Source organism: Falco cherrug, chromosome 4 (assembly GCF_023634085.1).
Source record: "Falco cherrug isolate bFalChe1 chromosome 4, bFalChe1.pri, whole genome shotgun sequence".
Lineage (NCBI taxonomy): Eukaryota > Metazoa > Chordata > Aves > Falconiformes > Falconidae > Falco > Falco cherrug.
This window is the reverse complement of record NC_073700.1, coordinates 81,802,466-81,817,572: the sequence shown is the minus strand read 5'-3', so window position 1 is coordinate 81,817,572 and position 15,107 is coordinate 81,802,466. Positions and strand designations below refer to the sequence as shown.

The 15,107-nt window shown below is 37.8% G+C and overlaps 1 protein-coding gene across 2 annotated transcripts in view; it reads left to right on the top strand.

Moving 5' to 3' along the window:
* DGKB (diacylglycerol kinase beta) overlaps positions 1-15,107 on the top strand; it is a 363,946-nt gene that overhangs the window by 67,058 nt on the left and 281,781 nt on the right. The window contains exon 4 of one of the 2 annotated variants that reach the window (XM_055710144.1): positions 4,701-4,721. The exons of the other annotated variant lie outside the window; for it this stretch is intronic. Within the exon in view, the coding sequence (XP_055566119.1) occupies positions 4,701-4,721 (21 nt within the window). The remainder of the gene's footprint in view (positions 1-4,700; positions 4,722-15,107) is intronic. 2 annotated transcript variants of the gene reach the window in all.

Genomic DNA, 15,107 nt, shown 5'->3' with positions numbered 1-15,107 from the left:
AATGGTCTTTACTCACTTTTTTCTTGAAATTCTTCACTTATTTTCAGTCATAATGTAACATTTTCAGTTATGTGAAGTGTAACCTTCTAAAGTACAAAATAATTGTGTATTTTATGCATACTAAGTAACATGTTACTGTGCAAGTAACACATGATCAAATTATCAGTCTGTATATAAAGAAATCAGTATTTAAAGTTGTGAGATTAGTCTTTTAAAGTACTTCCTCCAATCTGGGGGTACATGGAGGCTGAGTCATGGCAAAAAGTGATCATTGTGGGCACCTGGGAAACCTGCTTTGACTGAAGCCAGGTGATTTGGCAGAATTTGTATAAGCTGGAATTAATAAACAGAATTGGTCCTGAGTCTGTGACTCAGAGTTCTTAATTTCACAGCAATTTCTTTGCAGAATCCTGCCAATGTACTGAAGTGTCCAGGGAGTTTAGAGTAGCAGAGTACGCAAGCCAGTGAGCAGGATGGAAGGGGAGGAATGAATGCAAGTCAAACACCCAGTGGTGCCTTCAGTGTCTTCAGCAGGGATCAAGCTATTCACTACTACTGGGTCAGCGTTGCATCCAGGCTAACCCTTGACAGCTTTTGTACTTTTAGCACTTAGACTTTAGGAGTGCAACATAAGGAAAACACAGCTAGCAGTGAAGCTACTTTGGCTCTAGTAGGATTTATTAGCTCAAGTTTCATGGCATAAGCTGCTGAACGTAGCAGCAAAGTGGCTGAAATTTACTCTGCAGTTGAGTGAGTATTCCAAGTTCAGACAGAACTGCCTTTGCACAGGCATGTGTGTATATTTGGCCTGTATCCAACCGGCTATGTGGATGAATTCTTTACAGAATGTATTGCGAGTTGGTTGTATTAGGTTGGATGAGGATTCCGTGAGCTGGATGTACTATTTAAGTAATTCATTATTATCTGTAAATGAGATGACAAAAATTGACTGATCCAGCTGAAATTATAGTGCAGCTTTTTACTTCCACATATTATAGACAGCACTTCTGTTGTGTTTTGCAGAGGATACCATCATGTTTTCATTTCAGCTCTTTATTTCCTAGATAATTATCTCATAAGCACTCCAAGTATTTTTCGAGTCTTGTAAAAATTCTACTAAAATGTGGTGCCAGTTTTTTACCAATAAACGTGGGGCATAGAGCTATGGCAGATTTATTGGTACGATATATTTATGTACTTAAGAAAAAGCCTTAAGAAATTTCTGTTTCAAGCTTCTCCCTGCTTAAAGGGTTCAGGAATTTATTTCACTCCGTTGCATCTATACTGCAGTTTTTTGTCACAAGCTGATTTAAAGGGATGCAAATAGAAAAAGAAAAGCTATTGGTATTTGAAGCTTGTTACCTGAAGTAATCTGGTTTGTTTTTCCATTATCTTATATCTTGTTGAGTGAGTGGTTTTTGGGCTTAGTGGAAATGATGTATCAGATTATCAGGTCATCCAGCATAAGGAGTTTATTTATGGAGATTTTACTTACTGCTTTCAGTGTGAGGGAGGTGACTAAACAACTACAAATGCTACTGAACCTTTGCCCTTCCACCTTCTTCTCTAAGTCAATGTCAAATATGAAATTAAGAATATTTTTTTTACCTGATATAAGACACATAGGTATGTTAAGATCAGCCTCCTGGACAGCTGTGATTTATAAATAGTCTTTTCATAATTTGAAATTTATTTCAATTAATTAATTTCAGCCATTTCACTTTGAGAGGAGTGCTGAATAGGCTAGCAAGGATTAGGAAAGCAGGTGGAGCTAAAGATTGTATCTAAATGGGCAGGAAGTACACACACAAGTATTGTGTGCTTGTAGTCCTAGTGTTGTCATCCTTTTTGAGGAATCTGTTGGAGTGCATCATAATTTCTTGTTTACCTGCTTACCTACTTGCTATCTAGAGCTTTTGGAGTTAATCAGTGCATGAAGAGTGAGAGTGGAAGGTGCCTGAAGGAATCTCAGCCAGACAAGCAGTCAGGGTGCAGCTTGAGTCTGCATGTGGAGCAGAGCAGTGCTCGAGTGGTCCAGAATTCCACAGCTTGGATGTGGATGAGAAGAATAAACGTGCATATGCAGAAAGACCAGGAAAACAAAAATTTCCAGGAAGGTTATGACAATGAGTGCATGACACTAGGTACATTCCATGATCTGATCTGCCCAGAGTGGTGAAGTCCCAAGTCTGGCAGAATGTTGCAGTCGTCTGCCTACTCCAAAAGATTTTTCCGGTTTTGGAAGTAGTGCAGATACTTTGAAGAGGCTTTCTCCAGGGTCCTTCTGATTTCCAGAGGTCTTAGTGTTTTGTTTTTTTGGTTTTTTTAACTTAAATCTGTGATGTTTCAAAGATATGTCTGGTAACCCTATCAAACTCTGGCACAGTGTAATGTATGCAGAGAATTCAACTGTAATTTGAAGATAGTACCCCCTTACTGAGAAGTCGTGATAGCAGTTTGTGATTGAGGTAGAAAATTAATACAGCACCTTTATTAAAAGGAGTAAAAATTATTAGAAACTAAACCAGCATATAATGGTGACTTCTACAACAGTGTTTGCTAGTGTTTATAGAATCATAGAGTTATTTAGGTTGGATAAAGACCCTTAGATCATAGAGTCCAACCACGAACCTAACACTGCCAAGTCCACTACCAAACCATGTCCCTAAGTGCTTCATCTACATGTCTCTTCAATACCTGAAGGGATGGTGACTCAACCACTTCCCTGGGTGGCCTGTTCTGATGCTTGACAACCCTTTCAGTGAAGGAATTTTTTCCTAATATCTAATTTAAACCTCCCTTGGCACAACTTAGGCCATTTCCTCTTGTTCTGTTGCTTGCTACTTGGGGAAAAATTGCTGACACCCACCTCTCTACAGCCTCCTTTCAGGCAGTTTTAGAGAGTGATAAGGCCTCCCCTCAACCTCCTCTTCTCCAGACTAAACAACCCCAATTCCTTCAACTGCTCCTCATAGACTTTTTCTCTAGACCCTTCACCAGCTTCATTGCCCTCCTCCGGACAGGCTCCAGCACCTCAGTGTCTTTCTGGTAGTGAGGGGCCCAAAACTGAACACAGTATTCAAGGTGTGGCCTCACCAGTGCCGAGTACAGGGGGACGATCACTTCCCTAGTCCTACTGGCCACACTTTTTCTGATATAAGCCAGGATGATGGTGGCCTTCTTGGCCAAGTGGGCACATTGTTGGATCCCATTCATCTGGCTGTTGCCGACCACCTTCATGTCCTTTTCCACTGGGCAGCTTTCCAGCCACTCTTCCCCAAGCCTGTTGTGACCAAGTGCAGGACCCAGCACTTAGTCTTCTTGATTCTCATACAGTTGGCTTTGGCCCATGGATCCAACCTGTTCAGATCCCTCTGCAGAACCTTCCTAGCCTCAAGCAGATCAACATTTCTGCCTAACTTGGTGTCATCTGCAAACTTACTGAGGGTCCACTGGATCCCCTCATCCAGATCGCCGATAGAGGTACTAAACAGAACTGGCCTCAATACTGAGCCCTGAGGAAGGCCACCTGTGACCAGCCACCAACTGGATTTAGCTCCATTTACCACAATTTTTTGGGCCTGGCCATGCAGCCAGCTTTTTATCCAGTGGAGAGTACAGCGATCCAGCCCATGAGCAGCCAGTTTCTTTGGGAGAATGCAGTGTCAAAGGCTTTACCAAAGTCCAGGTAAACAAAATCCATAGCCTTTCCCTCATCCACTAAGTGGATCACCTTGTTGTAGAAGGAGATCGGGTTAGTCAAGCAGGACCTGCCTTTCATAAACCCATGCTTGCTGGGCCTGGTCATTGTGTACATGCCATGTGATGGCACTCAGGATGATCTGCTCCATAACCCTGGCACTAAGGTCAGGCTGACAGGCCTGTAGTTCCCCAGCTTCTCCTTACAGTTGTCCTTTAAGACAGGTGTCACATTTGCTAACTGGGAAGTCCCTGGTTAGTCAGGACTGCTGATAAATAATTGAAAGTGGCTTGGTGAGCACTTCCACCTCAGTATCTTCGGGTGGATCCCAGTCAGTCCCATTGACTCATGTGTGTCTTAGTGGTGTAGCAGGTTGCTGACCATTTCCCCATGGATTACAAGGGCTTCATTCTGCTCTTCATCTTTCTCTTTCAGCTCAGGGGGCTGGGTACCCCAAGGGCAGTAGGTCTTGCTAGAAAAGACTGAGGCAAAGAAGCAGAAGCCATTAAGTACCTCAGACTTTTCCTCATTCTTTGTCACTGTGTTTCCTCCCACTTCCGATAAAGGATGGAGATTCTCCTTAGCTCTCCTTTTGTTCTTTATGCATTTATGGAATTTATCATTGTATTCACTTCTGATTAAGTTGTTTCATGAACAACTATTCTTGTCAAGAAGTAATTTTTAATTTTTAAGAAGTACACAGGGATGAAAGACAAATGTGTGTGCTTTTTTTTTTTTTTTTTCTTTCCTTGGTTATCTGTCATTGCATGGTTAAAAACAACTTGCTTGCACTCTAATCAAGACTAGAATGCTGATTTAGAGCCATTTTCTTGACACATGGGCTAATGCAAGAAAATGGGGTATTCTATCTAACATCTTAAACTTGTTCACCCGTATCACTAACCTTTCAACAAGAATAATTCTATTACAAAAAGCAGAGCCATAGTGTTATGACACTGCACTAATATGTGTGTTCTTTCTTTCCTTGCATGCATTACAGAAACAAGATATACTTAATCAAGTAAGTAATCTTTAATTTGATTTTTTTTTCCTTTTGTTATGCATAGAAGCAGTATCTTTAATTTTTTAGGCTTCCAATGAGATGTCACTTATTAATAAATACTGCATGTGGCTATTCTGTCAGATAATAGATAAATACTTAAATCTAAGAGTGAAGTGCACTCTTTTTCTGCCGGCAAACTTTTTCAGTAGGTGAATTTCATTCTTGTAATGCACGGTACATAATTTTACTAACATTACTTGAGAAGAATATAAAAAGTTAAGAGAAAGTAATTAACTTGTTCCATACTTGTCACAGGGATTTTTGCTTACTAGTGAGATCTCATAATAATTTGTATTATGCTGAAATAACAATAACACATCTCAGAAAAAAATATTAAATACTATTTCTATAGCCATATAACACCATTTATGTGTAGCAGGCTTAAAATTGCATATTTTATAACTTGAATAAGGGTTATGGTGTGCTTTAAACAATTGTGACTTTACAGCAATTGCAAGAGAAATAGTTAAAACTGCTGATCATCGACCCAAGACTACTCCTGAGAAGCTTTAGTAGCTTAAAACCAGATATAAAAATACAATGAAAAAAAACCAACAAGCTAGGGGAAAAGGATTAACCAAATGAAACTAGTTTTCTAAATGACCTAGTTACTCTTTCTTTGTAGCACAGACGTGTTAAAAAACCCCTGCTCTGCTGTTCTGTGAAGAGGCAGCTGAAGATGAGAACAATGAGAAAGTCAAGAGACTGAAAGAATTAAATTTGTAGGGAACCCTTGACTTTGTGGGGTCAAAGGCCAGTTGAATTTTTGGACGTGTGTTGCTGAGAGCAGTACTCCCTATTCACAAAAGGTTCAGTTTTCTTCAAATGACCAATATTACTTTTTTAATAAGCTAACAGAGTGACTGTGATGGGTCCTGAGAGGGAAGGTATTCAGGTGAAAGCCGTGTGTCTAGGACCAGTCTTGAGACTAATCTTGTTAGTATTATTGCTAATAACCTTGTTAAAAGAAGTAGATGAGTACTAATAGGGTCAATTCAGTAAATCAAATTTGGGAATTGTTGCTAAAATGCAGAAAAATCTGAATACTATACTGGAAAACTTGATGTTATGGACTGTAGTAAAAGGAATGAAATACACTAGTGCAGAATACGATGTGGTGTAACCTTGGACTAGTGGCACTTTTAGATAAATTGCTGTGTATGGTAGTTGATCCAAGATGGTTGCAAATCTTCATTTTTTGGTCATGGAGAAATGTATTACTGGGACATTGTAATGGTATTCCTGTGACCATGCTGGTCTGACAACAAGACAAGACTTAAGAAAAGGTAGTGTCTTAGGCCCATTGAGATAAGTGGAAAACTAGTTAAAATTTCAAGCACACAGAAATATGGATTGAAAGAAGTATTTTTGTGCTTTTTCCCTCAGCTACGTTCTCTGATCTGACAGAAGATACTAATTTACTGTAAAGACTGTGCCTTATTATAATATATAAAGTATTTTTACTACAGATAGGAAGATTTAATTTTCTATAAAAATGTACTGCAGAAACTACATCTTTCTGCTTTTGACAAAATGATGGGACAAAATGAACTCAAGTTGGAACTAATTTACAAAAGGGTTAGTGGGATGTTGAAAATTACAGTGTATCTATTATGCAGGAGAAGCCTGTCCCTCACATGTAAGAAACTGAGGACTGAGAAAGGATGTTGTATCTCTCTAGCTACAAACGAGAAAAAAAATTGCAACTTGTGAGTATCAGCAGCAGAAAAGTCTACCCTTCAGACACTAGGCACTCGGTGGTTTTCTGGCTTTCCTGGCAGAATTTCTAGGGAAACAGCTTCCTGGATACCTAGAGAGCTGGGAAACCTGCCAGGCAGAGATGCTGGCAGTCTGGCTGTGAGCCTCCTAACTGTGGGAAGTGTTGAGGGCACCAAGGTATAAAGTGTTTCAGATAGTCAATTTCTGCTGCAAAACTGTTCTGTTTTGAACATTTTTTATGATCTTTAGTGTGGTCCCTCTGTTTCCTTTCCTCAGTCTGTGCTAACATCTCTCCCTCCTTGATATCTTCCTTCCATTTGATACATCCCTCCTCTGCCTTAAGATCCCATTTTAATCCTTTTTTTTCTCTACTTTTTTGCATTGTGCGGTACTTTGTATTTAAGCTTTATAAGCCTCATGATGCTTTCATTTACGTTACCTGTTGTATTCTTACAGTTTGTTAAATGGCTGACTCAAGGACTATTTTCCAGTTTTGATGTGCACTAGATACTGTTTCAAAATATTTTAAAAGCAAAAATGTTTGGGTTTTTTGGTTTATTAGGGTACAACCATCAGTATTTAGATATAATTTGATAAAGAATTTTAAGCAGTCTTGATATTTAGGCCAGAGGGACCATTCTATTTCAAAGAATATACTTTGTAAAGCTACACCATTTTTAAAGGGAAAAAAACCCAACAAAAGAAGTGGAGGGTCACACTAGTGTTTGTTTTTTTTTTTTTAAACATATTTAATTTGAAGAGTGACAGACTAGGCTGACAATGGCTCCTCTAGCAGCATGAAAAAAGTATAAATATGGTACCAATTATGGTACTGAGTTATAATGTATGAAAAATGCTATCCTCATATCTTCATATTAATTTGAAATATCAACAAGGTTTTTCTTTCCTTAAAGTGAAATAAACATAGAAATAAATATTTTCAGAAAGGGTACATTTAATGTATTTATTGGTTTTTATATTGCTGTTAACGAATATTTAAAATTAATGCATTTTGCCTCAAGTATACATGGAATGGTGTGGTGTTTATGCAAAATTAAGAGTTACAGCTATTTATTCTGCTAGTCATCAGTGATAGATTTTATAATATTTACCTACTAAGATTCATTTAACATCAATGGAAAACTATCTTTCTATGGTTTTAAATGGTTGTAATTTTAATTGTATTACCTTGTGCTATCACTACATGTCTGAATTAATGCTGCAATAGAAATAGCAGGGGAGAGGTTTTTGGCCGGTGGGTATTTGGATTCCGTGAAACAAAACCAAACCAACATTTTCTTAAGAGAACAGCATTTAATGCTGAAATTCTTTTTAACATAACAGTGAGAATTCTGAAGCCATCAAATGAGTGCTGTGTTGGTGCTATAGGTTTTTTTTGGTTTACATCCTGTTTGTAACAGCTGGGTAATAAATGGCTATGTGGTGTTCTTGTGAACAGTTCTACAGGTTTTTATGTTACCTGGTCAGACACAGGGTCTCTAGGACAGCCTAATTTGCATTAGTTTCTGTTTTATATCTCTAAAGACATTTAACTTACTGTAGGTGTACTCAGGCTGAATGAGAAAAGACAGGTTAAAGTGCTTTATCCAGAGCATTTAATTATGACCGGGATTTGGTGCTTTTTTTTGTGCTTTTTTTTTTGTTTTGTTTTGTTTTCATTCTGAAGGACAATATATTCTATTGTGGTTTGGTTTTACGATGATGGCTGCCTTTACAATTGATTCACTTGCACGGTGGCATCTAGGCACTGTTTATGAAACTGTGTGGAGAAATGAAATTTACAAAACCCACTTTAAAACATAATTTATTGCAGGAATTAGTCAACAAATGGAAATGGCTTGAGGTCCTGTCATGCAATACAGGTACTACTTTTTAGCATTAGCCTGTAAGCCTGTATAATTGAGCAGATGACACTGCTCGTATCTTTTTTGTCGCTTTCTAAGTTATATTTCTAAATTTGGTGAGGACAAACTCAAACTTAGTTCCATTAGCACAGCTCCACTTTCTTAGACTGTAAATTTGCTCAGTGCAAAATGGATGTAAATTGTTGCCAAGTGGAATGGGACATTTTAAGCTCTCTTCTATTGGTAAAAGTGACTATTCCAAGTGGAAGATGCAGTTAGGCTCATATTGTATTAAACCTCATCAAACAGTTCATTCATGAATCGAAAAAATTAGGAAAGTTTGTCATTTTATATGTTTCAAGTCTGTTAAAGGGGGAGGGATGAAAAATGAGTGTTCACATATCTTCACATATTATTTTTCTTACTAAATGTGTTGTAGCCAATATTTATAATAAATGTAGCTGAAATAACCTCCACAAAAATTTGCAATGGACAGAGATCATTACAGTTAAAATATGAGAGGATGCTACTGATACAGAATGCGTATAGAAAAATGATTCTTCTTAATTTTAGCTGTATTATAAAACTGACAATTCAGCCACATTTGTCTGTAAGTAGGTCTTTGCACAATGTTCACAAACAGATAAATTGATTAAACCAGAAATTTTTGTCTTAACTGACTTTTTTTAGGGACTGATTCATTTTGCAGTTTTATTTGGGTTTAGTCTGAAATGTGCCACCTACCCCATTCTTCCTGACTTCTGTAGTAATTGTAATTTTCAGATGACCAGTTCTGATGGGACAGAATAGATAACTCTACTCTTCACTTTTTTTTTTATATATAATAATTCATAGATATTTCTTCTAACATTCTTTATTGGTAAAACATGTCAAATAGACCCTGGGTGATAATCTGCTACAAGATCCTTCTAGAAGTATGATCCTTAACACTACTTCTTTTTTTTTTAAAAAAAAACACCTTTTAATAGTAAATATAGTATATTAATAAATTTCTGTATTAATGTGTGTGGTACTTACGAATATTCAAACTTACACATGTATATAATCATGTAGTTACGAAAACTTTTATGTTTTCTTACCTGGATATAAGACTGGGATGAGACTACAGTGGTTGCTGAATACATTCCAGATGTATTTTAGAAAGTAGCATCAATTTATTTTAATAACTTGAGAACGTAGTACCAGGTTACATGTAGACTGTGGCCTTGCCTCAAAGGCAGTGGGTTGATTGACATGGATGATGTGCAGCTGTAGCTCGTTCCTGCTAAGTAGTTAAATAGCCCTGAGGATCGGGGGAGAGGGAGTTGGATGGAGGAGTAGTAGTGTAATCTGCTCTCTGGAGGAAGGAGAAGCAGCACAGACAGTAGATGAACTGTTGAAACCTCTTGGGAGATTGGTGGCTGTGCCGGGGCAAGGTGCGGGAATTACTTATTGAAGTTAACTTGGTATGGGATAGTAAAAGCCTTGTTGCAGCCAGCTGGTTTTGCTAGTCCTGCGACAGTTGGTGCCCCATGTAAGGCTTGAACTCAGGACCTTCAGATTATGAGACTGAGTGTAATGAGCGGCAACACTGGTGATGGCTGTGCTGGGGGATGTTTGAAGCTTTGACGGGGATCCAGATCAGACACTGGTAAAGGTGAGCCGTTGGGACTAAAGAGCAGGAAGCCTGACTGCCATGGAGCTAAGAGACTGAGGGTAATGGGTGGTAGCGGCAGAGTACATGACCAGACGTGGCAGTGGCCCACAGCGGTGGTGGTGGGTCCAGAGTAGGTCCGGCTCGACAGTGGTGATGGCTGTGCTGGGGCAAGGTGCGGGAACTACTTATTGAAGTTAACCTGGAATGTGATGGTAAAAGCCTTGTTGCAGCCAGCTAGTTTTGATAGTGCTGTGACAGTTCTACTTAAAAATCTAGTTATTGTATAAAAATTGTGTCTTCTCATTTCCATTTCATATGTTTGGTTGAGTTTACTTCTTTGAAAAGACATTCCAGCTGAAGGAAACTTTTGGCAGTTATATATATCTGTAATATTGATAATATCCAAATATTTTTTGGCCATATGGAGTATTTGGTAGGAGCAGCCTGTGAGAATATAGGTTTGTATGGCATTGTTAGCTTTTTTTTTTTTTCTCCTGTAGCCTTTCATCTCAGTAGATGAGAATTTGGATACTGCTTTAGCTAAGAAATAATTTCATTTGGTTAACAGAACTTTCAAAATGAATTATGTAAAAAAATTATTAAATCAAATGCTTAGATCAGAAAATGCTAAGGATTTTAATTTAAACCAAACTTTATCTTGATGCACAAAGACAATTTTCATGAGGAATTCCAAATTTAATTTTAATTTCTGCCATATGAACATTAGAAATATATTTGAAACACCAAAACCTTATGCATTCTCATGTAGTTTAAGTTTTGTAGCTTATTAACCCTCTTTATGTGGTCTTTGCTTTTTTTCCACTTATTTTGGCAAAAGTTAGGTTTTGAAACATTGTCAGAACCAATGAATCTTCAAAACTTGGACTTCCACTGGGGATCCTTTAGCATTGTGTTTCACAGCTATCATGTAATTGTCACTACTGCACTACGTTAATGAGTGTGATTGTTGTCATAGCATTATGTGTAAGGCCCTGTAACATCTTCTCCTTTTTCAGCAGCTCGTTTTTCACATATTGGGTCAATATAAATTGTTTAAAAAGAAATAATCAATTAAGGGGACCTACCCACAAACAAAAATAACCCAGAACTATTACTGTCAGTAGATTAAAGCTCATTATACTCTACATTTTTGGCATCATTTGGAGATCAGGCAACATAATTTAAGAAGTAATTAATTGAAAATTACATTTCAACATGATTCTCTTTCCATTATGTCTGACATTTTCTCTTTAATACATGAAAACTGTATTTCATGGAAGTCTGCTAAAATAAATGATTTCTCCCCCTGCCCCCTCCTCCCCTTGCATTCTGTTTTTCAGGATGATGAAAACAGTGGCTTATGTTGAAATATTTTGTATAAATTTAAAAGAAGAAAAAGACCAGAGAGAATGTGGTATTTCAAAAGAATTTATGGGTGGAGATGAATTCCAAACACTAGATCACATCCTGTTCCCATTTATGTGGCCAGTGCGGTGGGGAGGAATAAAAGGAGTTGTTATTCTACCCCTCCCTGCCCTGACCCATCTACAATGGTGACTGTTTGTCAAGAGACTTAATAAGTTGCTTTTTTGCATCTTGTGAGGAGAAAGAAAGTGGAGTGACACAGCTTCTCATCCTTCCTTCTACATGTCATCCCTCAGAACCAGTTGTTGCATTTACATCAGCTAGGAAAATATAGGAGACAGTTAGACCTCTTGTATTGCAGTTGAGCGTTAGGGTATATCTTGAGTCAAAGCTGTACATATTTTTCTGACTAAATTGTTCTCTTCAAATGTCTTAATATAGTAGGAATTAAAATACTATATAGCATAGTTAAAACCTCTGAATAGTTTTCTTTATAATACAGTAAAGGATGTAGAATTTGCTTTACTTGTATATACCCTAATTTTCACTGAGAAACTCTGTTTTGTGTATTCTCAGTATCAGGATATACTGAGTTGTGGTGTGTGTACCATTTAGAGTTCTGTGTATGTTGGCATGGAACATACACATAAATACATAAATCTTCACCATATGCATACTTGGATTTTACATGATCTTATATTTCTGTGTACCATCAGTAAACCAGAAGAGCAAATTTTAAAACTGCACAGCATAACTGCAGTAGGAGAAAGGAAGAAGACAAATGCTCACAGGACAGTATTTCTTTTTTTTTTTTCACTCTCCCTCTTACCTCCTGTGTCAGTTCTGCTCTGTGAGATGGAGGAGCAGGGGACGAGTTCCTGCAGCTGTCTTGCCTTACCTATAATCACAATCATAGTTAGGGGCACCACAGCCTGAAATGCATAACTTCAGGAATGTTAACTTCTGCTTACCATAGTGGGGGAAAAAAAGCTTAAGTGGTGTGTGGGATCCAACAGCTGTATTGAATGCTGCATATCTTGTAAGAAGTAAGAGGCCAGTGAAAATTGCTGACAGATTCATGTGCATGATTCCTCAGCTCCCACCAATGCACATTTTCACTATAAAACAGATAAATTGTGGGAAATGTTATGACATCACCAGTTTTAAGAAAGTGGAAAGCAATATTGTTGTATATGACCAGTCACCTGAGATCAGTCCTATTCAATATGTAGTGGAGAAGAGCAGAACATGGTACATTTGCTCTGGGTTGTGGAAGGACGGGGTTTCTGTTCTTTGCGAAGACACTGGAATTCATAGAAGTGATCCTATGCTTTCAGTTAGCAATGATGTATCTTTTAAGGCAGATTTTACAACCTACTAACCTGATAAAGCAGATAGAGTTCAGCCTCTTCCTCTCTGGCGTACAAAGTGTCCGAAGCCATTCTGTTTTCTGGACAGAATCGGGTATTTTAAAGTACCTCCACAGCCTTTTGTAGCCATAGTCAGAAGATCAGAGACCTGAGCTGGCCCTGTATTTGTAGTTGAGTATTGGTCTATATACATCTGATACAAAAACCAAAAACTGACTGTTATTTTGCCAAGCATAGTTACAGCTGCTACTCAGAAGTAAGTCCTTCAGTTCCTGTATTTCCTGAGATTTAGAGGCTCATCCTCTGTGAACTAGCACTAAATTAGTGTAATGTACTTATTGGTGAGTGCTTGAGAAGAAATGTAAGTCTTCCATAGTAATTGGAGATTTTTTAAAGCATATTAAGCTTAGTCTGACCTCCACTTCTTTTTCCTTGGAGTTGCACGTATTCTGGCAATCTGGGATTCCAAAGAAACTGGAGTAGGAGGTTAAGAGCTCTGCTTTATACCATTGGTATAGAGTAGGAAGAGAAGTAAGGTATGCACATTCTTTAGTGATATTAGTAAGGTAAAAAGCTTCTCATCACATATCTATGAGATACATGGCATAAGTGCAAAGAAATGTGCATACGGTCATGCACTATGGAAAACAGCAGTTGCTTTATTGTCAGTTTTGTAGTGTTCTGTGCAGTAACAGCAGAATAATATTCTAAGCTACTTTACCTGGGAATAAAGTGAGATTTTTTAATACCTATAAAAATCCAGAATTAATTTAATGTTTTTGTTTCTTTAGAGTTGAGAATTCTTTAGTCAATGTGGTCAGCATCATCCTGGAAACTCTCTTGAAAAATGTAGTTTATCCTGAAAACTGGAATTTATCTTGTCAGTTGCTAGGACTTTAATCTCTTAGTGACTTCCAACTCTTTACGGTCAAGATTCCTTAGTAACATTTTTTTTCTAGTTCAGTGATTGCCATTTGTTTCTATGTGTCTTTAACGTGTGCTTACTGTTCTGTCATAGGGTTTCCTGTGGTGTGTTGAAAAGGTTCCACTAGAGATCAGATTCTTGAGAAGACAAATAAAAGCCTAGGCTAAAGAATTTCTACAGAATTTTCTTTTTAAATGTATTATGATAGAAAAATAGGAAAACATCTCAGAATGCTTGGTCAAAGCTGTTAAGGAGTTTCCCAGGAGTTTTTAGCAGGGGGGAAGAGTGAAAGTGTTATATGGAGGGACTTTCTTTCAGATCTTAGCTCAGTTCTTCCACTGAGTGAGTGCACGTTATTCCTTATAACTCAGATAAAAACTTCCTCCTGTCTGGTCTGTCACCATTTTCCTTAACAGTGTCTGGCAGCTGCTGCAAGTTTGTTGCCTTTAGATGTGACCGAAGTCTCTCAAGAGTCCAAACCTGGAGTGTGTAGCTCATTTTCAGCCTTGCTCCCCACCCCATGAACACTTACCCAGGGATGTCTCCCTTGGATGCTGCCATAATGGAGAGAAATAATTGTGGAACAGAGACACAGTGGAGACCAGAGATGCTGTGAAGTTTGGAAGAAGGATTGACAGTCACTGCTGTTTCCCCATGTGTCTGCCCAGCTCAGATGGTACCTCCCCACATACTCTGGTCTATCCATATTGTCTCTCTCCAGATTTTTAGTTTAGACAAAATAGATGATATATGGTATTACATTTGCCGTTGCCACTTTGTATATCCATATAGCTAATGTTGTTTTACATTTATATTCTTATATTTCTCAATATCTATAAGATGTTGTAACTGAGTTCCTTGAGTAACTGGTTTTTATTATCTTAGAATATTATTATGAGGTTTATTCTTGGCCTCATTATTTCTATTTTATCCTGGTGGTTAAAGGGCTATTCGAGGGAAGGAATTTTCTTCAAAGTAATGGGAACTGGCAGAGCAAATCGTAATTGTTGGTGTTTGTAGCTTACTTGTAAAGTGAAGGATGCCATAAGCCTCAGAAAAATTTCCACCACAGCACGTTGGTTGGGTATGGGTTGTTTAACAAGACAAATTCAGCTGAAACTGAAGATCTGGGCAAATCTGTCTATATTTGCTTAGTCACACATTGCAACAGGAATGTTCATACAGCATCTGGAAATAAGACAGATTGGTCTGTCTTGTTTCACTATTATTAAAACTGCTTCTGCTATTCTTAAACATAAGAAAGTAATAGCGAGTTATTTGCACTGATGGAGCTTTTTGCATGTAATCTGTTCAGGGCATTAACATAAAAAACCCAAACCAACTGTTAAGTGTTTTGGACTAATGTGTATTTGCCAAAATTTAATTGTGAAATATTTGCAACATGTAAGATGACATGTTATATCCCAGAGGCACTGAATGACC